Source organism: Piliocolobus tephrosceles, chromosome 18 (genome assembly GCF_002776525.5).
Source record: "Piliocolobus tephrosceles isolate RC106 chromosome 18, ASM277652v3, whole genome shotgun sequence".
In the NCBI taxonomy this organism is placed as follows: Eukaryota; Metazoa; Chordata; class Mammalia; order Primates; family Cercopithecidae; genus Piliocolobus; species Piliocolobus tephrosceles.
The window spans coordinates 45523129-45550842 of NC_045451.1; the positions used below are offsets into that span (position 1 = coordinate 45523129).

The 27714-nt window shown below is 43.8% G+C and overlaps 1 protein-coding gene across 3 annotated transcripts in view; it reads right to left on the reverse strand.

Annotated features, from left to right (window-relative positions):
- Positions 1 to 27714, reverse strand: part of FHOD3 (formin homology 2 domain containing 3) — a 482714-nt gene that overhangs the window by 6335 nt on the left and 448665 nt on the right. For 2 of the 3 annotated variants that reach the window (XM_023207642.2, XM_023207641.2), the window contains 5 exons: positions 27208 to 27369; positions 24294 to 24484; positions 15839 to 16031; positions 10369 to 10543; positions 4413 to 4574 (listed from right to left, as the gene is read on the reverse strand). In XM_023207642.2, coding sequence (XP_023063410.1) covers positions 4413 to 4574; positions 10369 to 10543; positions 15839 to 16031; positions 24294 to 24484; positions 27208 to 27369 — 883 coding nt within the window. Of the gene's footprint in view, positions 1 to 4412; positions 4575 to 10368; positions 10544 to 12010; positions 12035 to 15838; positions 16032 to 24293; positions 24485 to 27207; positions 27370 to 27714 lie in introns of all 3 variants that reach the window. The other variant, XM_023207640.2, reaches the window with a different exon arrangement.

A 27714-nucleotide genomic window follows, 5' to 3' on the forward strand; every position in this document is an offset into this window, starting at 1 on the left:
ACCTGTCATAGATGCCTCACTTAACCCCACAACCGCCTTGGGAAGCTGGCACTACTGCCTTCGTTGTACAAGAGATGACTGATACTCGGTAAGGCCAAGTCGCTCACATGAGACCCAGGCCCCATCCCTGCTGTGGGCATGTGTGCATTCCTGAGCATGGAAATGGATTCCATTTGAACTTGGAGTAAAATGTTTCCAATCGTCCAGGTGATCTCTAGCCTGTGAAATGGCTGATCCAGCTTATCTCGGGTGCCCCCCTCCCCGCCCCCACTGCCTAGATTCTACCTGTGGATCTCCAGTAGCACCTAATGATTTCTAGAGCTGACTAAAGATGGACTGGCTCCTCCTGTAATGACAGCGGAGGGTCTGTCATTTTTACTCGGGAAAAATGATGAAATACTGTAACATCCATCGGTCAGGTGCATGACACCTCCCTGAGTGCCACCATGGGAACCCTATGCCTCCCCTCAAAAAGGCTCTCAGAGGCAGGAAAGACAGGTTCTTGGATTCGTCTTTTTACTGCTCCTTCATCCTTTTGAACCTGGCACTCAGACAGGCACTGCCAGGGGGACTTATAGACAAACCTCCTCTTTAATGTGCCAGTTCCCCTTGTTTGGGAGGGTGATTTGTCTAAAAGTGAAACCACCAAGGGAGCCATGTAATGCAGTGAAACACTTCGAAACTCTTCCTGCATCCGCCTCACTAACCCCGAGGCTTCCACCTGAGCCCCGACTTTCTGACTTAGCATATCAGTGTCCTGGCCTCCAGCGTGGCCCTGCTCTGCAGCAAGGGATGCCCTCTAAACGGCAGTGACTCTCCACCTGGGTTTAGGGAAGAGACCTCAGTTCTCTCTTGAACTTGCTCTGTTTATCCTCTTGTCCTGTGTCTTGTGCTCATGCACAGGCACCCTCTGCTGTCATTACAGGAGGGGCTAGTCCATCTTTAATCAGCTCTAGAAATCATTAGGTGCTACTGGAGATCCTCGGGTAGAATCCGGTGGGGGGGGAGGGGAGGGAGGGAGGGGCGCCCGAGATAAGCTGGATCAGCCACTTCACAGGCTAGAGATCACCTGGACGATTTGAAACATTTTACTCAATGTGCCCCTGATTGGCACCAGCTGGGAGAGCAGACGACGTGAGCCATGGGAACCTGTGAATCAATTATGATGCCCTTGGCTATCCCAGCTGACTGCAAAGTTCAGGTTTCAGGGACGTTCAGCACATGTGGGCCCAGTCACCAGCATCAAACATGAAAGCAGACATTTAATTATCTCTGATCCTTGAGTGGCTTGCCTTGCGGGCCATAAATTTCAAGGTTATGGGATGGATTCTGTTTCGTTTCCTGCAAGAGCAGAACTATTATTGTCTTTAGCCAAATGAGTTATGGCCCAAATATGTTGGTTATGCATTATCCACGTGCCTCATTGCCATCATTAAACAAATCAAATACAGCACTGTTTCAGCATGAGGCCCAAACCACTAAACTTCACATTGATTTTGCAAATTGCTTTTTCTTGTTCCTTTAACCTCTGTGAAAAGCTGGAGTTTATCATCCCTTTATAACAGAAATCAAAGTCTAACTTCTCCCTTCTTAAATTTCTGTTGATAGTGCCATTACTAATAAACCCATTACAGATAAACACATACATTCTGTGCTGTACTTGTTATAGTAACTGTGTCACAGGAAAAATGTGTTTGGCTAAATAAAAAGAGTATATGGCTGTTTTGCATAAAATTGAAATGGAAATGATACCACAGGAAATTATTTTATGTCAGCCACAAAAACAGGCAAAACATCTCTCCGGCCAGACTGAAGAGGAAAATTAATTATGACTGCATTATTGTGCCCAGTGAAATTAGGAGTCTAAGAATTTGGATCTCTGTAGACCAGAGGATGGGGCCATGCAGGCTTGGAGGAGAACATGCTCTGGGCCTCCAGGGACCAGCCAGTCCAATGTCCTATGCTGTCTCCTGTCTGAGGTCCCTGATCCAAACCTTCCAACCCTCTGTCAGGGTGCCATGCACCTGACAAATGGGATGTCTCTGTCTTCACAGCCTTAATCCAACCCTCTCCCTTGGCCCACCTCTCCATGGCTCTTCCCAGCTCCTCCCCCATGGTGAGCCCTGCAATGAGGTTGCCCACACCAGAAAGACCAGAAGTTAACTGGTGTGCAGGTTCCTGCCATGTGGTGACCTTGAAGTAGCCACTGGCCTCCTTGAATGAACTAACAGGAGGCCAATAAAGGGCAACTACTGAAGATAACCTACTTAAGACCTCAAAAAGTCTTTTGGAAGTTTCATTTCAAAAGCTTTTAAAGGAGATTTCCTATCACAAAAAATGAGCCAATGATATAGACAAACCATACACAAAAGGAGAGATGGATGTAAATGGTAATAGGCTCAACCTCCTTAGAGTGAAGGAAATGTAAATTAAAACCACAGGAAATGTTATTTCACACCCTGCAGATGGGCAAAAATGGAAGCATTGCCTTGGCCTAGAGCAACTGAGATGCAGCTGAGAGTGTGGGTGTGGATTAGCCTCGCCCCTTCGGAGAAGAGTTTCCACGCCTGGTCTCACGCCCCAGTGCTGTCCATCTTATTATGAACTTGAATCACCTGGGGATCTCATTAAATGCAGATTTGAATCAGTTGCCCTGGAAAGAGGGCCCATAAATCTGCAATTCCAACAAGCCTCCAGGAGATACTCATATTGTCTGAGGTCCAACTTTGAGTTGCAAGCCCCTAGCCAAGTTCTTACAAGTGCACCAGGAGACGAGCAAAAAATTCATAGTAGCACTGAGAGTATAGGAAAATATCAGAAGAAAGAAATGTAAATGCCTTAGATATTGATGTTGGAATCTATAAACATATTCTTGAATATGTACAAGCCAGTCTCCCTGAATGATAGTTCTCCATTTAAAAAATGAAATAAACGTAGTGGAGAGCAGAGGAAGGCATACAGTAAAGAGAAAGCCCACACCTAATGCCACTAATCCAAGGGGCAGGGACCCACACCTCAAGGCCTCACGCCTGAGGTTCTGAAGTAGTGGGTGTGGGTGCAGCCCAAATATTAGGAATTCAAGCATCTCCGCAGAACATTCTAATGTGCATCCAGGGTTGAGAACCACAGCTCAAGAACCTTGTTACTCAGTGTGTACCAAGGGCCAGAGGCATTAACCTCATCTAGGAGCTTGTCAGAAACAGACGCTCAGTCCACCCGTCTTACTGAATGAGAATCCCATTCCCTGCTCCCCATCCCATCCCATCTGCACTCCCACCCCCAACTCCAGTGTTATTTTCCTTTCTGGGGAAAAATTCTCATCAGAAACTAAAGCAGATCATAGGAAAGGAGCAGGGGACCACAGGAATGTGGGTTAGTGTTCTGTATCCTGGAAACGTTTGTAAATGGATCAAGCAGAACCACTGGGTCCAACATACACAGGCCACATCCTGGTCACCTCCTGTGTGAATCTCAAGGGTGGAACACGTTCGGGGCTCTCTGAATTTGAGTGCTTACTCAACTCTCTGCCTAGCTGGACTCACACTCATTTCACTTTTGGGAGAAAACAGGAGGAAGCCACTGGCTTTCTTGCCTTGTCACTAGCCCTTATTCTCAGAGGCAAAGCCAGTGGAGACTCAAGCAGCCTCTAGAGTGACCCAGCGGCGGGCTGAGCACTCTTCTGAAACACTCAAGGCCACAGCTCATGCAGGGAGATGTCAAAGGATCCACAGGATCCTGTTTCCCTACGGAGCACTGTCCCTGAGAGGGTCAGGCAGAGGCAACCCCACACCCATGAGCTGGGTGGGCAGGAGCAGGCAGTAGGTTCAGACCAAAAAGGAAAATCAGTCACTCTGATTTAGTTGAATCCTCTATTTGGTGGGAAAAGGAAAAAATGGTCAACTTAGGCCACGTTAAATGTTTCAAGCATCCCAGTGACCATCAAATCACTTGCTACCTCTGGTTTTTGCCTTCATCATGCTTGTGGGCAGCGATGAACCGAGGAGGGCCAGTCTCCAGCCCCACAAGCGCCCCCTGGTGCTGGGTGCAAGGCAGAAACACAGCCTCTAGCAGAGCATCTTGGCTGGACTTAACGATGGGCTCCACTAGTGCTCGCTCCAATACCCCACAGACACTTAAGGACTTTTCATACCTTCCTGGGAACAAAGTATGCACTGAGAGAGGCCTAGCCACCAATGGCAGATACACTGAACAGGTGTGGCTGCAGCTCCCCTCCTCCACAATGGCCAACATTGACAGCCAACCCTGAAATCTTCTGTGGAGGAGTGCAAGTAGGCACTCTGGGAGCCACTGACAATTCACCGGAGCTGTGGCTCCACCTTTCCCAGTTCACATAGAATGGGAGGGCAGATCCCTGTAGGGGTGAACACTCACGCCTCCTTTAATGCACTCACAAGATTTCCGGTTGGCCCGGGATCGTTTTCTCTCCCTCGGCACCACTCGCTGACTGGGCACTTGGGTGGCCGACTTGACGATGCGGTCCATGATCTCATCAGCTGCATCGTCTGTGACATTGGGCGAGTCATCAGTTCCCATAGTCCAGGAACTAGTGGATCCTAAGAATTAAACAGCCAGAGTGCACAACATACTCAGAAGGAAAATACGAAAGATGATGCGCAGCACTATTCCTCCAAGCAACTGAGTTCTTTCAGCAACAGATCACAGGGAAGGCCAGAGTTAGAGCCCCAGAGCTAGTGACAGATCCAGAGGGCTAACCTGTCCCCACTGCAGGGAGCACTCTACCCTGCAGGCCCCGTGACTGCTACCCCACAGGCTCTGATCAAACCCATACACGGGGCACTTATTTCATACCACCCTGTAACACAGCTGTGTTCTTGTCTCTCATTATTATTTAACTCTCCAACCCAGGTGTGTTGTCTTTGCCTGCCAGGTCCTGTGATCATCTGAGGGCAGATGACCCAAGCCACACCCTGCTGCACAGTCATCAATATCTGGTGGTGCACACCCAGTAATGTAGAGACCCACTGAAGGTCTTATTGAGACAGCTCTATCTGCGGTTGTATGTGCCTAGTCAATGTCAGCTGACCCTAACTTCTCACTAAGTAGAAAGCAATAGATTTTTATAATACACAGTTTATCTTTGAATTATCTAGCCTTTAATAGGCAACTGTAACAGGATTGCCCTCTCTAAACAGCAAAGGGGTTGTTAACTTAAATTTTCTCTGGTACATAAATCTCCTCCCTCAACCACATTTTCTGTAGTTTATAAATAGCTACATATTAAAACAAATCAGAAGAAAGCATCACCAAAACATGGGTCCCGTGTACAGTCATCCCTCAGTATACAGAGGGATTGGTTCCAGCACCCCCAAGTATGTCCAAATCTGTGCATAATCAAGTTCCACAGTCAACCCTGAAGAACTTGAGTTTACAGCCCTTTATATACATGGGCTTCACATCCTGTAAATACTCTATTTTTCATCTGTATTGTTGGAAAAAAATCTGCATGTAGGTAGATGTGCTCCATCAAATCCAAGTTGTTCAAAGGTCAACTGCAATGTTAAACAGTTAGAAATTAATGCTAATGTAATATATCCAGAACTACATCTTTGTAATTGACCAGCCTTCTTGTGAAATCTCTTCTATACGATAGTGAATATATGTTGCTACAAGAGGAAAGATGTACAATATGCTCAAAATTGTTAATTTCTACCACCTACACTTCATTTTATAGTAGATGCACAACAACTTCAGAAACCTGTAGGTGAGAATTCTCAGAATCATTGCCTATGGCACAAAAGTACCCCCAGCCTGATTAAAGTATAACACAGGCTAGGGAACTGCCAGCTTTTCCCAACTTGGAGGAAAAAAGGGTTAATAAATAGTTAAAATGTTTGAGTTCTCCCACACTAATTTTTTTTAAGTGCTTACAACCACCTGACTGGTAATGAATGAACCAAGAAAAATAGGTATCAATGGAAATGGTTGGGAACAGTGGATCACAGTTCAATGGACTGTGATTTTCATGTGTGTATGTGTGTTAGTTGAAATATTGCTGCAAATACATACTGTGCTATAAAGTAGTCATAATTTCTAATAGTAAAATTCATGACTGAATTAAATACATAAATATTTCACACTTTGCAAAAGGAGAGTCACGATACCAGGTGCCCTGTCACCTGCATGTACGTAAAACCTGTGGCTATAGAACAATGATGTTTTCAAATGTTAAGATTTATGTTGGTTGGGCACGGTGGCTCACACCTGTAATCTCAGCACTTTGGGAGGCTGAGGCAGGCAGATCACTTGATGTCAGGAGTTCGAGAACAGCCTGGCCAACACAGTGAAATCCCGTCTCTACTAAAAATACAAAAATTCGCTGAGCGTGATGGCGTGCATCCATAGTCCCAGCTGCTCAGGAGGCTGAGACAGGAGAATCGCTTGAACCCAGGAGGCACAAGTTGCAGTGAGCTGAGATCACACCACTATGTTCCAGCCTGGGCAACAAAGTGAGACTCTGATTTCTGTTATTATTGATACAGGTTTTTTTTTTTTTTAATTTGTTTTGCTTAGCTTTTATTATTATTATTTTTTAAATGATAGCATACCTACAGCATGGGCACATGCAAAAACAGTAAATTGTACTTTTTGTGCTTATAACCCAAGGGAATTTGATCTACTTGCTATTAGGTCAGTTTTTTCAGCATTATAAACCCTTTAAAAAATAGACTCTTTTCAAAAATAAACTGTTGAAATTGCTGCTGAATGCGTCTGCATTCTCAGAATGGTCGAGGTATTCTAATTGGAAGTAAAAGTCCTTATAATGCCACAGCTTTTAGACTGGGCCTCTGCAGATCCTCTGAACAATGGTCCTCCTCAGAGTAGAGCAATCAATCGTGCAATTGTGTTTTACTCCGCAATTTCCTGTGTTCCCTTTTGCCTACTGATGTATAATTCTCTGTCTTACCTTAAAATGCCAAACTACCTTCTAAAAACATGCAAAGCTCAATAAATTGTCTTTGCTTATAATACATTATTAGAGCACTGGGCCAGAAATGAAGGCATCATCTAATCTTCCCTCTGAGAATTACCTATACTTTTCCATCCTACACAACCCTAAGGATCTTCTGTCAATGTAACGTGTCAGGAGATGCTGAAAGGAAACATCTTGCCATAGGTCCAAGATTGTCAAACTCAATTTTATGATGACTTCATTCTCTTAAGACGTCATTCCTGGTTCTACTTTATGTCCGCTCCTGTTGGTTACTTTCCCACTGCCTGATTACCATTTATTTCCATTCTTCCTAGTCATGTATACATTCCTCTTCCTGGAACCCTTGCACCCACACCATAGCCATCAGGGTAATACTGCACATACATTTTACATACCCAAGGGACCATGTTAGTTAGTAAGTGTTAGCAAGACATTTGAGATGTGGTGGAGAGGATAAAGCATTGTAGACCATAATAGCACACTATCACTTTACTTTTATATTTCTAAAAAAAAACATGAAAACTGAGATTTGAAAGCACTGAAATTTGTTTTTCCCTTTATAGAAATCTAATCTGAAGAGTCTACAAGGAAAACACTTAAGTCAAAATGGATATTGTACTGTTTTAATGTAAAAAGTTTGCTTTCATTTCTGAAAGATAATTTCTCTGAAGACAGACTTCTGTAGTTGAAGTTATTTCTTCTGGCAGTTTAAAGGTATCATTCCTTTTTTTTCTGCCTTCTATAGTTCCTTTTGAAAATTGAGCCATCATTATTACCATTGCTCCATAGGATGTAATGTATCTTTCTTTTCTGCTTTCAAGGTTTTATCTTTATTTATTTTAGCACTTTGTTTATGGTATGGTTCTCCTTGTACTTACTCTTCTTGGATTTGCTAAGTTTCTTAAATATGTTGGTTGATATTTATCATCAGTTTTGGTAAATTCTCAGCCATCTCTTCAAATCTATTCAATCTCTTCAAATACTGCTTCTGATCCATCTTTTTCCAGTATTCCAATTACACGTTAGACCATTCAACTGTGTCCCTCAGATCTTACATTTTATTCTATTCTTTCCATTTTTTCTCACTATGCTTCTGTTTGTACATTTTCTATTAACCTGCCTTTGGATTCATTTTTCCTCTTTTGCTGTGACCAATCTCTATTAAGCCCATCCAATGAGTTTCTTATTTCAGATATTTTGTAGTTCTGGAATATCCATTTCATTCTTATTTATAGAGTCCAATTTGCTATTGAAATTATCTATCCTTTTACCCATCTGTCTATGTTTCCTTTTAGTTTTTAACATTTATAATGGTCATTTCAAGTCCTTGACTGTAGATTTCAACATCTGAATCACTTATGGGTCCACTGCTATTATCTATTTTTCTTCTTGATTTTCGGTCATATTTTCATATTATTCCTCTGGCTTGTAATTTTTACTATACTGGACTTTGTATATAGAAGAATGCAGAAACTGAAGACAGTGTTATTTTCCTCCAGAGAGTCTTTTCTCTTCTGTTAACAGATACAGTGAGGTACTGAGCTGGGTTTAGGCCCGATAGCAGCTTTAGTTCACAAGCAGTCCACTTCCCACTTCTCTTTTTCTTGAGGCCAAGATCAGTGAGTATCTGTTCAAGGTGCTTACTCTAGCCTATCTTTGTCTCCTCAGTTTAAAGACTGCAGGACATCTCCTTCAACCTTTCTAGCCCAGGATCACCCACTGACCTTCCTCCCTCCAACCCCCATTCCGCAGTGCTGCATTTAGCAAATGTCTCATGAGAAAATCATCTGCATTTTGGCTTCCTCTCAATTTCAGTCTCTTATACCAGTTCACACAACTACTACAAATTCTGCTGGCTTCTCTTTCCCATTTGAGTCACTCCATCACTGTAAGCCCAGTCCTCAGCTTGTGCCCAGATTTGGCAAATGCTCACAGAGAGGCAGTGTCAGCTCACCTCCAATTCTAGTTTGTCTAGTCCTCTTTCCTTTTACAGTTCTATAGTGTTTTTTAAAAGAAGGCTTGATTATTTTTATTTCTAGTTGTTGTAGCAGGTGGGTGACTTGTCACTACATAACACATGACACATGAAAGCAGAAGTCTCCCTTGAGATGGGCATTAATGTGCAGAGAAACTGAATAGCCTCCCATTCTAATCCCTTTCATATGCCAGCAAGGATGACCCCATGTTGTACAAACCCAGCAACATCTTTTCTCTTCATCCTTTCTGGTCAGGAATAGATGTTTCTTTTCCTTTAAAATTGGTACAACCCGTTTATGTTCCGTTACTGCGATCCACCCCCTAAGAAGGCTTCAACTGCACTCCTCTTCCATCCACCAAGGCACAGGGGCTCAAGACTCCGGCCTGATGGCTGGGGTCACCATGGTGCAGGCATTAATGTTCTCCTTCACATCCCTGTTGGCCATGTTTAGCCTAGCATACAAAGCCTGCAAGAGCTGCTGGGCACAGAGAAGCTCATAACATGGGATGTCGTAGGCCTTTTTGGGTGCCACAGGGTGTGGAGGTGAATGGAGGTGAATGGAATGGGACAGGCAGAAGAGCGGGCATCCTGAACTGAGGGAGCAGCATGAGAAGAGCGGGGACTCCGGGACATGCAGGGTGCCGAGAAGCACTGCGGTGACCATGCAGGCTGAAGGAAAGCCAAGCTTGGGAGACAGGACAGGCCCCGCCTACAGGAGCCTCCAAGAACAGTGTGAATAGTGTGGGCTTCACCCTGCAGGCAGCGAGGAAACCCAGGAGGGTAAACGGGTTATCAGGCCAGACCAAGGAAACACGAGGAAACATTCGCAGATGTCAAATGCATCCTAATCCCTTCTAATGATAAAAACAAATCTGGAAACTCAAATCTGGCCACCATTTTGAAGTCTCAGTTTTTGTCTCTGCCTAAGGGTGTAAACAAGGGACCCAGGGGTAGTGCTGTATGGAGGGGTTGGCAACCTCGTCCTGTGTAGTAGATGTTTTAGGCTCTGTGGGTCCTACAGTGTCTGTCACAGTGGCTCAACTCTGCCAAAGTAGCCACAGACACTACACAAATGAGTAAGTATGGCTGTGTCCCAGCAAAACTTTATTTCTAGAAGCAGGGGGAAGGCTGGAGTTGGCTTGCAGGGCGCAGTCTGCCCGCCCCAGCTCTCCCTCGGGAGATCACCCCCGTAAGGATTGCGTCTGTGTGAAGTAAGGTACTCTGGTGGGAATGTTTGTTTTGGAGATGAAGCTATTGAAGGTGGGTCAGGAAGACGCTAGTGAAGGAATGTGTGTGGTTAGGTTGGCACTGGAACTGAGGGCAGTCACAGCCATGGCCACAGCCTGCCATGGAGACCGGACCCCCCTGGAGTGGCCAACCTGAGAAGACAAGATGAGCCCCACGAGCCAGGAGTTACCTCGGCTTGCTCGGCTGCGTGTGCGGACGCCCAGCGCGGGGGTGGCGTCCTCCACGGCGGGGGACGAGGTTTTCAGCACAGCCTTCATGTTCTCGTGCTCAGCCGCATCCTCCGCATAGCTCAGACCCTGCGGCTGGTATGGGGGTGCTGGAGAACTGCCGGAAAACTTGCCGGACTGCAAAACCAAGGGGAAGTTAGCAGGTGAGGGAGACTCCGCAAAAAGACAACTCAAGCTTCTAAAACCCATGGTTGAGGAAAACCTCCTCTCCTCTGTCTTGTTTTGTTTGCAGACACATTCATTACAGCAGTCACTGAAATTGTTAACTAATGACAAAACATCTGGGCCTACGGGAAGATCTAATATGAGACAGAAAAGCCCCCAGCCCCCAGAAGGACCACCACCCATTCATCCATTGTAGTGGTCTCACTCACTCAGATCCCCTCAAAGGGCGGCTGCCAGGAGCGACTGGCGTTGGTTCTGGGAAAGTCTAAAGCCAAATGTGTTTCTAACACCAAAGCCCTGATACGAGAATTGAAATGAAATATGCATTGTTAACCAAGCATATTGGGCTTTATTTTTTTACTTAGTGCCAGAAAGCAGTTAAATTTTTCTTAAGTATCACTTATGATGGTAGAATTACAAAAGTGGGATTTAGTCACAGAATTCTAGCATGTTAAGAGTTGGGAAGAATTCTTCTAGACCTAGTCCCACCTTGCTTTTATGGAAAAGGAAACTGAGGTCCTTCAAGAATACGTGGCTTGCCAGGGACCCCAAAAGAATTAGTGTCAGGGTGCAGAACAGAACAAGACACAGAAATTCATGCTGATTTTCTCTAACTGAACAAAAGGTCAGGACATACATATTTTAAAAGAGGTATGCTGGAATACGATACGTACACAATGCCAAACACCTGGATGAAGAACAAAAAGTCAGATTAACATTTGCAAAAAATAGCTCCACAGATTGCTGGCTTCCTTTGTCACCCAGTGTCTCAGCCATGGCAACAGGGTTGGGGACATATCTGTGGCTTGTAGCATCTACACAGCTCTCTCCTCACTTTCCAGGGCCAATTAGCCCCCGTGGTCTCTGGTTCTCGCACCTGCATCCAGGGTCTGGTGAGGAGCCCCTGCCGTCTACCACTGCATGGACATTGGCCCATGGGAGCCATTAACACCAGCAGAGGAAATGGGCACACATCAGAGGCTGCCTACTGGCTAGGGGCTGAGACTCTAGCCTGGCCCTTGGCCACTGCCCCACTTCCTCTTTGATTTCAGGCCTCTTCATGTGGTTATTCTGGAATCTAGTTCTCATATTTAAGTTGCCAAAGGAAAAGTCTCTGTCTACTTTTCCAGCAGCGGGGAGAGACCTGCTAAACCTGCCACTTGTGACATGGTTACTGATTAGCTAGGCCTCAGGGACAGCTCAGAAAATGCATTTAACCCTTCAGTCCTTGGCACACATGGCATGATGAGGGTCCCTGTCAGGTGGTTAGTGATCACACGAAAACCAACCAGAAAAATGTCCATGCATTGTTTAAAGCACTGAATGGTGCTGACACTTCATGCTGATTATGTTAGGTTAGACCAGAGCATACATGAGGTGGTCAAATGTGGCATTCTTCATGTTCATAAACAGTCATACCTCAACTTCCTCCTCGTCATCAGTCTACCCGAGAGGACAGGACAGGACAGGACAGGACAGAAAAGACAGAAGGGATTCTTAGAAGGCACAGAAGTCAGCAAAAAGATCATCTCAATGGCACATAAAATTCCAAGTAAATAAACTGTCACCACAACCAGGATACATCCTCTTGAGTTGGGAGCTGCCAGGCCCCACCCTCTTGTCCTCATCTGAACACTCCTTGCGTGAACTCCAAGATCACCCGTGACCAGAGAGACTTACAGGGCTCCAGGTCAATCTTCTGGGGCTGTCCCTGAGGTCAACAGTCAGCTTATTCGGTTCCCTGACCAGCACCGACCTCACTTGCAGCTCTGCATCCTGCTGAGAGTGTCCTGCTCTGTGAACCATATGGCATGGCTGGCCACATCCTTATGAACCCATCACTGCCTGACAGTCACCAAGGTCTCTCTAAGTGGACTGGCTTCCATTTGCTTGGCTCTGACTGTCAGCTGCCGGCCCTCCCATCCCATCCCAAGCGCAGGATCCCTCCCTGCCCAGGCTGCCGGTCTGGGCTACCGCTAGTCCTTCCACATGCAGGCCAGCCAGGACAAGTGGGACAACTGCTCCAGCAGCATGCTCAGATTACTCTCTCCTCAGGAGCATGAAATTAATTCCTTTTTAACATCTCACCTGTTTCTCACGGTGGCCACCTGAACTGACTCTCCGTACTTTTAATGATGTTAGCACTAAACTGCTTTAAGTTACTTTAAATAAAATATCCCTCTTCTAAAATAAATAGAGAGTGAAAAGTCATGTCAATCTCTTGATCACAAATTAAACACACTTTCAATTTAGGAGTGTCCATGAGGTTACAGGGCCAGGCCAGCAAATCAGATTAAAGTGTTTTGAGAATGAACTACGCTTTTGGAAGTTAAAATGACAAACCACTTCCAGTCCATCACATTCCACACTGCCTCACCCAAATGGCATTGTGACAAGAGACAACAGCCCTATTCCATTACTCTTTTTAAAAAAATCTTATTTATATAATCTGGGAAGGCTGGCATTTTTCCAGAAATTCACATATGTTCAAGGTGCTACATATATAAAATCTTGGCCCTCTCAACATCCCTAAAAGTAATCATCATTCCCTTTCTATAAAAGAGGAAGCCGGGGTTGAGAGAAGTTAAGGGTCTCTCCCAGGATTACCGCTCCCTCCAACATGGGAGGCCTGGGATTGACCAGCCTAGGTTCTCACAGCCCACATCAGGAGTGTGAATGCGGCAGAAAGGCTGTAGTTGCCTCGTGTTGCCTTGTCTATGTCACCATTTGCTCTAGGGACAACTTTGTACACAGGATGAGGAATTAGTTGCTCACTGATCCTGGCCTGGCAAGACACCTGGATGATGAGAAAGGAAGCCTTCTGAATACCCAGAAACAGGGAGAGAAGAAGAGAGGTAGGTACTCAGGAGCTGGTGCTTGGGGGCTGCAGATTTTACCCTCAGACCTCTCATCTCTAAATGCTACCACGTGCCTCCTTGTTTTATTCAGCATGTGCATTCAAGGTGACTTATTACAAACAGTTTTCTTTAAAATCTCTTCTAGCTCCAACTTTCAGGGGGTCTGTGATTCTAAGTCTATAAGTCTGGCTTTGTTTTCAGTGGTTTAAGTTGTGTATATGCCATTTTTAACAAGGTTATGATGTCCTTGGGATATAAGCTTTTCTTTATACTCATATCCTCCTTGGTTTCCCAGGCACTGCTGGGTGCACAATGAGCCCTTAATAATTGAGTTGCAAAAACCCGAGGCTGTACACTTTTCCTTAATGGACAATATCCTAATCTTCCAGCAGAGGGCAATCTTTCTACATGAATGATGCTACTTTGGCCATTAAAAACATGGACCAGGCTGGGAATGATTCCTGATGGAAGCCTGTCCTATCCAGATTTTAATGGGAATTTAAATATTTTTCAATCAAACTCTAGAAACATTCACCTCTGTTTATGATTGGGAAAGCCAAATGTTTTCAGAGACAGAATTTAAAAATTAGTGGGATCTGTAAAAAATCTCAAGAATTTAGCAAGAAATTTTGATGTATCCACATAACTATAAGCATGTTCGGCTTGTATTTTTCACCCTCCAATGTGTCTCACAGCCACAAAAATAAGCAATCCCTGTTTTTAAACTTTAAAAAATAATACTATGAATAAAATGTGGGCTACAGTTTGCCCTAGTCGATCCAACATGCTTTCTGGGTTGCTGTCCTCCAAGAGGCTAAGGATCCTACTGAACTGAGATTTCAGGAGAGGAGACAGAAGACTCTTGGCTGATGGTACTGGAATTCAGAACTGGTTGGGTTGGGGGCAGAGCTGTAGAAAGGGCTCCCTCTGCAGAAAAGTGACCTAAGCACTTCCTAAAGGTCTAGAAAATTCCAAGAAAACAAGGAGCTTACATAAGAGAAATGATTATCCCATGGTTCTTAAAATAACAACAAAATTGGTAAGTTAATGCATCTGGCCTTCCATGTAAGTCAGACCCTCAGGAATGTGAACTTCCAGAGAGCAGTAACCAAGTGCCCTCTGCTTGACTGACTACGTATACACATGTCTGTGCACATAGGGCGGCCTCAGTGAGGTCTTCCTAATTGGTTTTCTTACTCCCCCCAAAAAATCTGCCTGACTAGGGTTCAGTTGAAGTGTGTAATTGCCCAGATGATGGCACGCCCTGTGGCTTAATCCTTTCCTCATTCCATTCCCTCTATTGCCAGAAGTCCATGTGCTACTCAAACGCATGCACAGATGGGAGAAATCCATGGGCATCAATCCAAACCATGAAAAAAAATCACACTCTAGAGTCCTTCAACAAGTTCCAAATATGACCTATCAATATCAAAAAGATGACTTTATTATCGTTGAGTCTGTTCAAGAAAGAATAAATAGTGACTAAAGGAGGATTCCCAGAAAATGTCAGCCTTTTGCCTGGAACCGACCTTACAGTAATGGATGAGGTAAGTGAGATACTAGCCTGGTTTTTATGCTTTGTAAAGGCAGATTAAGAAAAAGGAAGCTGCGCTATGTATCTCTGTTGGTCTCTGGCATCTTCATGTATCCCTTCACACTCCACTTTACTGAGCATCTGTCATCTGAATATGCACTGCCCCCCAAGACCTGGGTGGGCTTGGGGCTGAGACGGGAGAGATGGGGAAAGAGCCCAAGAGCAGGGGAGGCATGTTAAGTGTGCAGGGGCTCCCCAGGGTGCTATAGGGAAACTCCTACTGGATTCGCTGTCCTCTGGGATCTCTTTCCACCCTGATGTCCCATGATTCAAGGGACTGGCGAGAGCCCATCAGATTATATCTTTGAGCAATCACATCAATTTATTCAGATGCCCAAAATGGGTGGTCCATGTGTCAACTGATTGGTTACATAGCACCGTAATGATGATTAAAATCGTGACTCAATTCCCCAATCAGTACATTTGTCTTTCTATGATAAGTGCCATTATCTTTTATATTTTACTTGTCTTCATCCAACTTTACCCACATCACACAGGTAAAAATAGAACCAAACATTTAATGTCATCAGCAACATGCAACGCACCAAAATGGGTTCCATGTTCCTATTCTAGCCACACATTCTGAACTTTACATCTCCTAGGTCCTTGTTTGTTATATAGCAGATTTTCACAGAAATGGTGGATGAGTACTTTAAGAGCACTTTTTCAAAGAAAGAATTTTTTTTAATAGTCAAAAAAAAAAAAAAAAGCACAGCTTTTAACTGTGGGGAGAATTCCTGATTGATCTTACTTTGAAAACGAATGACATAAGGAGAGAGACGGTGTGAAACTCACATCAGTGATCATCTTCCCTCTGGTCTTATTTCTCTCTCTGTGGTTGGCCCGTTTCTGTTTCTGCTGCAAAACCCTTTCCCTGGTTGTGCGATACTCCAGTGCAAATTCACTAATGATCCTGCAGAATTTGTTTATGTTCACTTCCCGAATTGCGTAAGGTGGATGGCCCATAAAGAGTAAAAAGGAGTGGAATCTGCAAGGAAAAAAACAGTAATGGCAATGACTTCAGTTTTCAGAAACAAAAATTACTTGTCTAAAATGTCTCAGTAAGAAACCAATGTCAGAACTTAAAATAAATACTGCTACTACTACTAATAAAGAAACCAACAAGCCACACTCTCAGTAAGAAGACACTGTCCTTCATTCCTGGGGCTTTGAATTTTAAGACTCTTCTCAAATGAAAATGCAAACAGAAGTTCAACTCACTTTCCTAGTGATGGAGGTTATATCTAGGTGGTAGGACTTCAACAGATTACTTTTTCATTTTGCATACCTGTGTTTTAACATTTTTCTAAAATGGATATATGTAAAACTTTTGTAAGAAAAATGTTAAAGTGGTATTTTAGAAAAATATTGCACCATTTCTAGATTATATGAGAATTGAATAGGAATAAAGAAATGTTGCTTAGAAATTCTTTTAATGAACACTTAAAATTGACGTGAACTTATGAATAACATGTTAATCCATAGCATGTAAATTGATGCTGTTTTCCGAGTAAATACTTTTAAACATTTCTTGCGATATTACATATAATCTTAATTTAATTAGGAAACACCAAAGAAGCAGAAAATAAATTTATTTTACCTACTTAATTTGTAAACAAAAATGACTAGACATTGTTTTAAAATGTTGTAAAAGAAATTACATGAGCAAATAAGTACCCAATTTTTAGTTATTAGGAAATGAGAAAGAACACAGTAGGAGACAGAGGGAAAGCTTTCTGTGGAGCAAACAATATTATGTAAATGATACCACTATTTATAGATAAAAAATTTTGATCACTCTAATTTGTACAGTTTGAATATGGATTTTTTAAAATAAGGGACACTGGCTTACTCTTTTTGAGAATAATGAAGTAAACATATAACTTGTATTTAAAGTAAAGGGCCTAAAAAATGATAGCCAAAACTACATAACTCTTAGAAGAAAACAAAGTAGAAATCTTTATGACTTTGGATCAATGTTTTTAGATATGACAACCAAAGCATAAGTGACCAAAGTAGGTAAACTGGACTTCATTAAACTTAAAAACCTTTGTGTTTCAAAGGATATTATCAAGACTAAAAAGACAATCTAAAAGATAGGAGAAGATATTTGCAAGTCATGTGTCTAATAAGGGACTTGTGTCAGAATATATAAAGGAATCTTACAACACAACACTAAAGAGACAAATAAAAAATGGACAAAGGATTTGAATAGACATTTCTCCTAAAAAGATATGCATACAGCCAAGAGATACATGAAAAGCTTCTCAACATCACTAAGGAATGCACATCAGAACCACAAGGAGATACCACATACACCCACCAGGATGGCTGTAATAAAAGAGACAGTCTAGAACAAATGTTAGTGAGGATGTGGAAAAATTGGACCCTTTCCACAGTGCTGGTAGGAACATAAAATGGTTTAGCAGCCATAGAAAATGATCTGGCAGCTCTTCAAAAAGATAAACAGAGTTATTACATGACTTAGCCATTTTTCTCCTTTGCATAAAAAGAAATGAAAATATGTGTACACACAAAACTTTCTGCATGAAAGTTCATAGGAGCATTATTCATAATAGCTGAAAGTGGAAACAACCCAAATGTCCATGGGTAGATAAACTAAATATAGCATTGGATGGATATAATGAATATAATGCATGGATAAACTAAATATAGCATTTCCAAATAAGGCCATGGATGACTGGCCCCATCACCTCTCTGACTTCATCTCTTGTGACTCCAGCTACACTGGACTCCTGGTTATTCCCTGAAAAAGCCCACCTCAGGGCCCCAGACACCATGTGTAGTGTACAAGAGCCCTGGAGGGACACAGAGGTCAAGGAGCTGAAAGCCTGTAGGGCCTGTGGGGAGGGGTGAGGAGGCCACTCCACAGGGTGGGACTATAGGTCTGACAAGGTATCCAGTCAGCTGTTCCCCATGCCTAGAATGTTTTCCCCACTGACAGGTGCATGGATAGCTCTCACTCATCCCACAGGTATCTGCCCAAAATACCACCTCCTCCGAGAAGCCCTCCCTGACCACCCTGCGTCAGGTCACTACCTAACCATTTATACTCTTATTTTTTCTTCCTGGCTCTTATTACCACTTGATATTATATATTAAATATATGATATGATATTAGGATTGGATAGTACAATATAACAACTATTCAAGATCTGTATGCAGGAAGATTTGAGGGGAGAATCCATCAGCCCACAGCTAGTTAACCACTTCACCTCATTCTAATATATTAATGTTCTGGGTCCTACTTTATACATAGATACAACCCAAGATTCTTCATCCTACACTTTCTAGAGCATTGTTTTTAGATGCGCAGGGGATCCAAACTTACCATAGAAATTGGAAATGTTATTTAAGCATATATTTTACAAACAAGGAGAGTAACAACAAACAAGTAAAGGTCTGAAAAAGATCCAGTTACACGTCTGAAAAGAGAGAGATTATAGGATTCCTTCAGAAGAACAAAAAGGATATGACTTTGAGGCCATAAAACTTTTAAGGAATTTTTTTCAGTTTAGTTTGTAAATTTTAGAATACCTGATATGAAGATCGTATGGTTACGGGCAAGCTGGCCCCCCAACCAGTACTCCAAAGCACAAGTCAAACATCTTTGATGTGTTCCATCATCTGCCGCTTACTCAAGCCTGCCACTGAGTAGTGTGTCTAGCCCAGAATGGGGAGGGGTGGACTTTGGGCAATGGCACACCAGTCTTGGTGTTTACTTGTCTTCTGCCTGTCTTTCCCCCTTGAATGGAGGTCCATTGCTGTAGTTTGCTAGGCCTCCCAGGAAGGCTTTTGATGTGGTTTGACTGTGTCTCCACCCAAATCTCATCTCAAATTGCAGTTCCCATAATTCCCATGTATCGTTTAGGGACCAGGTAGAGATAATTGAGTCATAGGGGCAGTATCCCCCATCCTGTTCTTGTGATAGTGAGTGAGTTCTCACGAAATCTGATGGTTTTATAAGGACTTTCCTGCTTTGCTCGGCACTTCTCCTTGCTGCCGTTATGTGAAGAAGGACGTGTTTGGTTTCCCTTCCACTGTGATTGTAAGTTTCCTGAGGCCTCCCCAGTGGTGCAGAACTGTGAGTCAATTAACCCTCTTTCCTTTATGAATTACCCAGTCTCAGATATGTTTTTATTAGCAGCATGAGAATGGACTAATAACAGTTTTCTTCTCCTCCTCTCCCCTGGTCCCTCTCTGTGCCTTTCACAGTGCAACTGTAGCCTAATGGATCTACAGGAGTGAGTGGGTGGGTCTGCACATCCAGAGAGTACAAAAGGATAAAAGGAAAGGTTAATATGCACGTTTAAGAATTAAAGACAAAACTCACATGATTATCTCAATAGACACAGAAAAGACCTTCAATAAAATTCAACACCTTTCATGTTAAAAACACTCAATAAACTAGGTATTAAAGGAATATACCTCAAAATATAATAATAAGAGCCATCTATGACAAATCCACAGCCAGTATCATACTGAGTGGGCAAAAGCTGGAAGCGTTCCTCTTGAAAACCAGCACAAGACACGGATGCCCTCTCTCACCACTTATATTCAACATAATGTTGGAAGTTCTGGTCAGGGCAGTCAGGCAAGAGAAATAAAGGGCACTCAAATAGGATGAGAGAAAGTCAAACTATCTTTGCTTGCAAATGACATGATTCTATATCCAGAAAACTCCATCATCTCAGCCCAAAAGCTCCTTCAGCTGATAACTTCAGCAAAGTTCCAGATACAAAATCAATGTACAAAAATCACTAGCTTTCCTATACACCAACAACAGTCAAGCTGAGAGCCAAATCAGAAAGGCAATCTCATTCACAATTGCCACGAAAAGAATAAAATACCTAGGAATACAGCTAACCAGGGAGGTGAAAGATCTCTACAATGAGAATTACAAAACACTGCTCAAAGAAATCAGAGACGACACAAACAAATGGAAAATATCCCATGCTCATGAACTGGAAGAACCAATATTGTTAAAATGGCCATACCGCCCAAAGCAGTTTACAGATTCAATGCTATTCCTATCAAACTACCAAAAACATTCTTCACAAAACTAGAAAAAAACTTTTAAAATTCATATGGGACAAAAAAAGAGCCTGGATTACCAAGGCAATCCTAAGCAAAAAGAACAAAGCTGGAGGCATCACACTACTCAACTTTATAATAAAGGGCTACAGTAATTGCAACAGCTTGGTACTAGTATAAAAACAGACCCATATACCAACGGAACAGAATAGAAAGCCCAGAAAAAAGGTCGCACACCTATGACCGTCTGATCTTTGACAAAGCTGACAAAACAAGCAATAGGGAAAAGACTCTCTACTCAATAGATGGTCCTGGGATAACTGGCTAGTCAAATGCTGAAGATTGGACCCCTTCCTTACACTACATACAAAAGTCATCTCTAGATGGATTAAAGACTTAAATGTAAAACCCAAAACTATAAAAACCCTAGAAGACAACCTAGGCAATACCATCCTGGACACAGGAACAGGCTGACAAAGATACCAAAAGCAATCACAACAAAAGCAAATATTGACTAATGGGATCTAATTAAATTTAAGAGGTTCTGCACAGCAAAGGAAACTATCAACAGAGTAAACAGACAACCTACAGACTGGGTGAAAACTTTTGCACACTATGCATCTGACAAAGGTCTAATGCCGAGCATCTTTAAGGAACTTAAACAAATGTACAAGAGAAAAATGAACAACCCCACTAAAAGTGGGCAAAGGACATGAACAGACCCTTTTTTTTTTTTTTTTTTTTTTTGAGATGGAGTATCACTGTCACCCAGACTCGAATGCAGTGGCACCATCTCGGCTCACTGCAAGCTCCACCTTCCGGGTTCATGCCATTCTCCTATCTCAGCCTCCCGAGTAGCTGGGACTACACGTGCCTGCTGCCATGCTCGGCTAATTTTTTTTTTTATTTTTAGTAGAGACAAGGTTTCACCATGTTAGCCAGGATGATCTCGATCTCCTGACCTCATGATCCGCCTGCCTTGGCCCCCCAAAGTGCTGGGATTACAGGCTTGAGCCACCACGCCTGGCCCTGAAATGACACTTTTTAAAAGAAGACATACATATGACCAACAAGAATATGAAAAAAAAAGCTCAACATCACTGATCGCTAGAGAAATGCAAATCTAAACCACAATGATATACCATCTCACATCAGTCAAAATGGTTACTAAAACGTCAAAAAAATAACAGATATTGGTGAAGTTGTGGGAAAAAAGGAACACTTATACACCGTTGGAGTAAATTAATTCAACCATTGTGGAAAGCAGTATGGTGATTCTTCAAAGAGCTAAAAGCAGAACTTCCATTCGACCCAGCAATCCCATCACTGGGTATATACCCAGAGGAATATAAATTATTCTATCAGAAAGACACACGCACATGAATGTTCATTGTAGCACTAATCACAATAGCAAAGACATGAAATCAACCTCAATGCCCATCAATAACAGATTGGATAAAGAAAATGTGGTACATATGCACCATGAAACACTATACATCCATAAGAAAGAACGAGATCATGTCTTTTGTGAGAACATGGGTGGAGCTGCAGGCCATTATCCTTAGCAAACCAACACGGGAACAGAAAACCAAATATCGCATGCTCTCATTTATAAATGGGAGCTAAATTATAAGAACTTATGGACACAAAGAAGGAAACAACAGACATGGGGTCTACATGAGGGTGGAGGGTGGGAGGAGAGAGAGGAGCAGAAAAGATAACTATTGGATACTGGCCTTAATACCTGGGTGATGAAATAATCTGTACAACAATCCCCCATGACACGAGTTTACCTATGTAACAAACCTTAACATGTATCCCTGAATCTAAAATAAAAGTTAAAGGCCGGGCGCGGTGGCTCAAGCCTGTAATCCCAGCACTTTGGGAGGCCGAGACGGGTGGATCACGAGGTCAGGAGATCAAGACCATCCTGGCTAACACAGTGAAACCCCGTCTCTACTAAAAAATACAAAAACTAGCTGGGCGAGGTGGCGGGCACCTGTAGTCCCAGCTACTCGGGAGGCTGAGGCAGGAGAATGGTGTGAACCTGGGAGGCGGAGCTTGCAGTGAGCTGAGATCCGGCCACTGCACTCCAGCCTGGGTGGCAGAGCGAGACTCCGTCTCAAAAAATAAAAATAAAATGAAATAAAAGTTAAAACAAATGCAGGTTTGAACATCCAAAACAAAATTTTCTTAGCCAGGAAACAGTTTTGAAAACTAGGTTTTACCTAAAGAGACAGCTTTTTGAAACTTTTTTATCTGAAGTCAAAATATAAGTATTTAGGCTCATTTGCATGACTAAGATGATCCCACTGGTTACCAGCTATAAGGCCCTGAACTAGGGTTCTTCTCCTTTCTGTGCCTCAGTTTCTCAATGTGTTAAGTTAAAAAAAAAAATCACAGGTTTCCTCAGCTATGATCCTGAGGACTGTTGGTGGGAGGGGGAAGGAAAAATGAGGCACAGTCCTTGGGTCTCTCAGTCCTCCATCTCAATTTCAACAAGAGAGTCCTGCTTTAATCAGTTCTACATGCAGGGCTCCAGCTAAAGACTTCATTTGAACCCAGGGTTCTACGGTTTAGATAGTTTGGATTGGCCACTTCCTGGTACCACTTCCCTTTAGTCACGCCCCTTTTACTACCCACACCAAAACCACAGTGAACTTCTGGCTCCTCCTGATCATCCACAGTGGGATGTAGACAGGTGAGGCGGGAGCAGCCATCATCTGGGTGACCAGCTTACCAAGGAGAATGGGACAATCAGAGCAAATACTTTATAGCTTAAGAAACAGACATACCACCAAACTGAGTTTTTAATCTGTCTCGGATAAAATGGTTAACGTAACCAAGCTCAACAGCTTTATAAAACGTTCAAAAAATTACTCCAATTTCATGACATTCCAAACAATAGTTGGTGTTCTCTCTCTCTCTCTCCCCCTCTCTTTCTCTGTGTGTGTGTGTGTGTGTGTGTGTGTGTGTGTGTTTTAAATGGGGAATTGCTTGCATAATACAAAGCACGGAGGGCCAAACCAGCTCGCATTCCCTGCCTCTTTGATTTCAGTAAGAAATCTGACAAAATCTCTTAAAAGTTCCCTTGAGGAAGGAAGGACAGCCAGAAGGTCTAGATAGAGCACAGTCAGGGAGATTTATAGTTGAACAATTAAATTCCAAATGAACTGATTAACAGATAGTTGTCAGCCTGGAGGGAAGATTCTGCTCCTTATTTTTGTCCTGTCCAACATTTAAAAACTACTTGCCATTTTCTCAGTGGTCTGGATGAAGACCCTGGAAGCATGATTATCAAAGCAGAAACTGACACAAGCTGGAAGAGGGTTCATGTGCAGATAAAAGTATCAGGTTCTTAAAAAGTTCTGTATAGGCTTAAGAAAGGTGAAAGAAGGAGATGAGGAAAGAAGGGAAAGGCAGGGAGGGAGGGAGGAAGGAAGAATGGGTGGGGGTCCCTCAACTGTGTTCTGTGACAAAGCAAAGGAGAAGAGAGTGGTAGCCATGGTAGGAAAGGCCCTGGCCTGGGAAGTTAGAAGATCCATGTTCTAGTCTTCGGGCCGCCACTGCTTTCTGGTGGCACAGCCCTGGACAGCCATGGGTAGTTCCAGACCCCATTCCCCTTGTGGGAAAAACAAGGTCGGACACCTTACTGCTGTGTCTCCAGGGTCTTCTGGGATCCTGTGACTCTGAGGAGGGCTGGTCTCGAGGACAGTGCTGTGATGGAGCCTGGACCTCACTCAGGTAGGCTGTGGCATAGAGCAGCTGTTGGAGGATCCATTACTGGAAGGTCCTCTGAAGGCCAGCTGCAGATCAGGTAAAAGAGGAACTTTTCTAACAAAGAGAGTTGCCTTGAAAGGGAGTGTCCTCTCTATAAGTGACATTCTTCCAGCAGACCCAGCGATGCAGGGTTCAATTTGTTAGGAATCTTACAGATGCAGTTCCTGATACATAGGATTTTTGGATCAAATTATTTCTGAGATTCCTTCCAACTTTGAGATTTGATGGCATTATATTATTGTGTAAGAAAAATTAATTAGCCATGAAACTGTTAAACATGTGTATCATCAGTGTACTTGCTATGTACCAAGAATGTGCAAAAATCTGTAAATTTAACCATCAGCTCTTAATTTGCACCACAAATTTTTCAATATGCCACTGTACTGATTTTCTATAAGTTCCTCAATCCACTTACCTGTTGATTATCCTTCTATGGACAATCTTTAAAATTATAATTCGCTCTGCACAGTCTTTCAGGAACTCTGACATCCGTTGTTTTAAAACTGGTTTCATTTCATGTTTTGCAATTGCCTTGAGGTGATCCCATGAAGCCTTGCATCGTCTCTCCATCTGACATAAATTATCCTGAAGTTGATCAAAGTCAACCTGAAAATCAGAGCGAGAACATTGCAAACACTGAAACCGCCAAACACCAACCTGAATTGGGAGACCAAACTGCCTCTGGGGAGAAACAAACATCAAAACCAAATTCACATTTTGAAATACAAACATATTTGCAGGCTAAAAATTATTCACATGTGTATTTGTCATTATCTTGACATCACATTATTTAGTGATAAAACTGTTCTCCAAATGAACTCAATACATGTGTCACCTTTTTTGGCCATATTTGGAAATAAATCTTTGGGAACTATAAATTAAAACATGATATCAAGGAACCCTGGTACAAGATGAACTAAGAAGATGTCTCATAAATTTTTTTCAGAGCACTCTTATTCTTCAGCAATAATATTTCTCTTAAAGTTGAGAAATGCACCCTCGTCTGACGAGGATGGCTCTGCTATGCTGGGGACCAACTAATGGGCAACCACCTTCTCTTTGTGATGATCTCCTTTATAGTGTGAGTGACAAGTTGTTTTATTCACCTACCCACTCACTCATTCCACCAACACTCACGGAGAAACTACACCAGTCTCTAAGCCAGACACTGAACATAAACACAAATGCTGAATGAGACAACTTTCTGTTCTCAAGGAGGCTGACTGTACACACAGGTGATTCCCAAACTCTGAAGGACACATAGCCCCCACCAGGCCCGTGTGTGTGCCTGTGTGTGGGTGTGAGGGTTGCCAGCAGATGCACCTCACACATGCAAGGGACAGATGCGACAGAGCGCTGGCTGTGAATTCAGGGACGTGCAGACAGGCTGGATTGCCTGAAGGAGGCTGAGATGAGGTTTTCTAAGGTGATGATTTTATAGAATTTCCAGACTAAAAATTACATAAATCAGAGAGATTTTTAGTCATGAAAAAAATACATCAGAGGGCCCCATTTAATAGAGGGATGGGGAAAAAATTGAGAAGGATGAGAGCGGAGGAAGAAATAGATAAATAAGTGGGTGAGCTGACAGGAGGGGACTGAGGTGGATGGAAAGTAGCTAAGATGGGAAAGGCTGTGTCCAGCAAGAAAAAGCCAGAGCAGCAGGAGGTGCGCGGGGGTGAGCACAAAGTGCGCGGAGGGTGCGGGGGTGAGGGATGAATGGGATGTGCACGGAGGGTATGGCGCGGGGTGTTGAGCGGGAGGTGCGCGGAGGGTGCGGGGGTGAGGGATGAATGGGAGGTGCGCGGAGGGTGTGGCGGGGGGCTGAGCGGGAGGTGCGTGGAGGTGAGCAGGTGTGCGGAGGTAAGGAGCCATGACAGAGGCAATGCGCAGGGCCTGCTGAAGCCCACAGGGGACTTGCGGGAGCGACCTCAGACCTCCAGGCCCATCCTTAGAAGGACAATGTAGGGGAAAGAGTCCGCAAAGATGGATTTTGTGAGAGGATCTGTGGCACCAACAGGATTGAAGACACGCGGTGTTGTGTCTGGTGTGAGGCAGGGAGGCGTGCAAGACACCGTATGTACTTGACTTCCTGATGCTATTGCATCAAAAAGAGAAGGCGAGTTTAGGCAGAGCCCCTGGGATTCAAGTATGCAGGGTTTCATGGCACTTTGAGGAAAATGATTTGTCTGAAACCAAAGGAATCCTGAGTCCAGATAGGAAAGGCTTCGCTTTCTCATGATACATTGAGGCTTAGAAAAAAATTCTGATAGGCCAGTTCAGGGACCCCTGCTCAGTGCACCTGGCAGAGGCCAGCCTGTGGCTCTGGAGGTAGGTGGAGGAGGCCCTCGGCCACCAGGTCCTCACAAGCCAGGGCTGTGGCAGAAGGCAGACAGAGAGGAAGGGCCCCTTGAAGCAGGCCTCAGCAGCCAACCCACATCCTTCCCCAGCTTTGCCCACCACTCTCTCTCTTCCTCTCATGCTGGATTCCAACACACCCCAGTACTGCCGGTTCTCATGCTCCAGCCAGGGGTGTTTCTAGAAGGTTCCTTCACACTGGCCTGGTTGCTGTACCCTATTTAAGGGTGTCTTTCACCCCTGCCCCTCTACCCTAGTGAGTTTCCTGTGCTCCTAAGACCTTCACGTCTCCCAGTTCTGGTGTGTTTGGGATCCCTCCAGGAGTTGCTCAGCCTCAGTGACCCCCTGCACTAGAGGCAGCCAGGTGTCCACATACTGCGACTGTCTCTTTTCTAATGAAGCATACGTTCATGAAGATATTAACTCTGCACTTGCTTTAAGAGCTTACAGCTGAGGGCCAAGGCCATACACTGTTTACAGCCCTGTAAAAATGTTCTCTTTGGGCAAGATCATAGGGACTGCCGATCTCTGGTGAGCGGGGGCCAGAAGGGCCCTGTTTTCTGGCTCCACACCTCACTGCAATGTCCTATGGACATCTCAGGAAGAGCCAAATTGCATCTTTTTGACATGGTTGCCCACCTAAGACAAGCTGTGCTGTTTCAGTGCTCTGGAGAATCCACCCTGGTGAGTAACAGTGCTCAACAGTGGACACGGGGTTTAGGAATGGGATGGCAGGCTTGCCTTGCATACCTCAGTAGGAAAGAATCTGACCGAGAACCAGAGATAGGAAAAAAATCTTAAAATTCATTAGAAATGCCACAAAACAAATCATATTCACAAGCTCTAGAGCAGAGAATGCAGGCAGCACTTGGGCATTTTACTTAATAGGGCACGTGTTCCCCGAGGATGACCGATAAAGACCCCGTGGCTGTGGCGAGACCAGGCCCACTCCTCAGCATCCACAGACCTACCTTGGCTGACCTGGTGATGGCCCCGATCTCCGAGTACAGATCGGAGCTGTCTGGGAAGTTTTCCACCACCATGGTGCACACGTGGTGGAGAAGCGACTGCTTGTGCACTGTGTCTTTGACTTCTGGAACCTTCTCGAGGTAGCTTAACTCAAACGCTTTGGCCTGTTTTGCAAACATCAATATAAAAGACAAGTTTCACGCAGGCTCTTAGAGAACAGCACAGATGGTTAGAATCAATTCCCAGCTGCAGTCACCCCAACATTCAGTTTCTCTGTGACTGAAGCTCCTAGGGCCACATGTTCCATGAACCAGGGCTGATCACACGTGGGCCAGCCACACTGAGAATGAAGGAGCCTCTAGCCCTTTCCCACCACAGCCATGAGCCATGTCCCAGGGCTCACCCCTAAATCAGGGTGCTGTGGGACTAGGCTCTTACATCTGTTCATCTACTTCCTCCTCCCTTTGCCTGCTGTCACCTACTTCCTGGCTAAAGCTGGGCCAATTTTA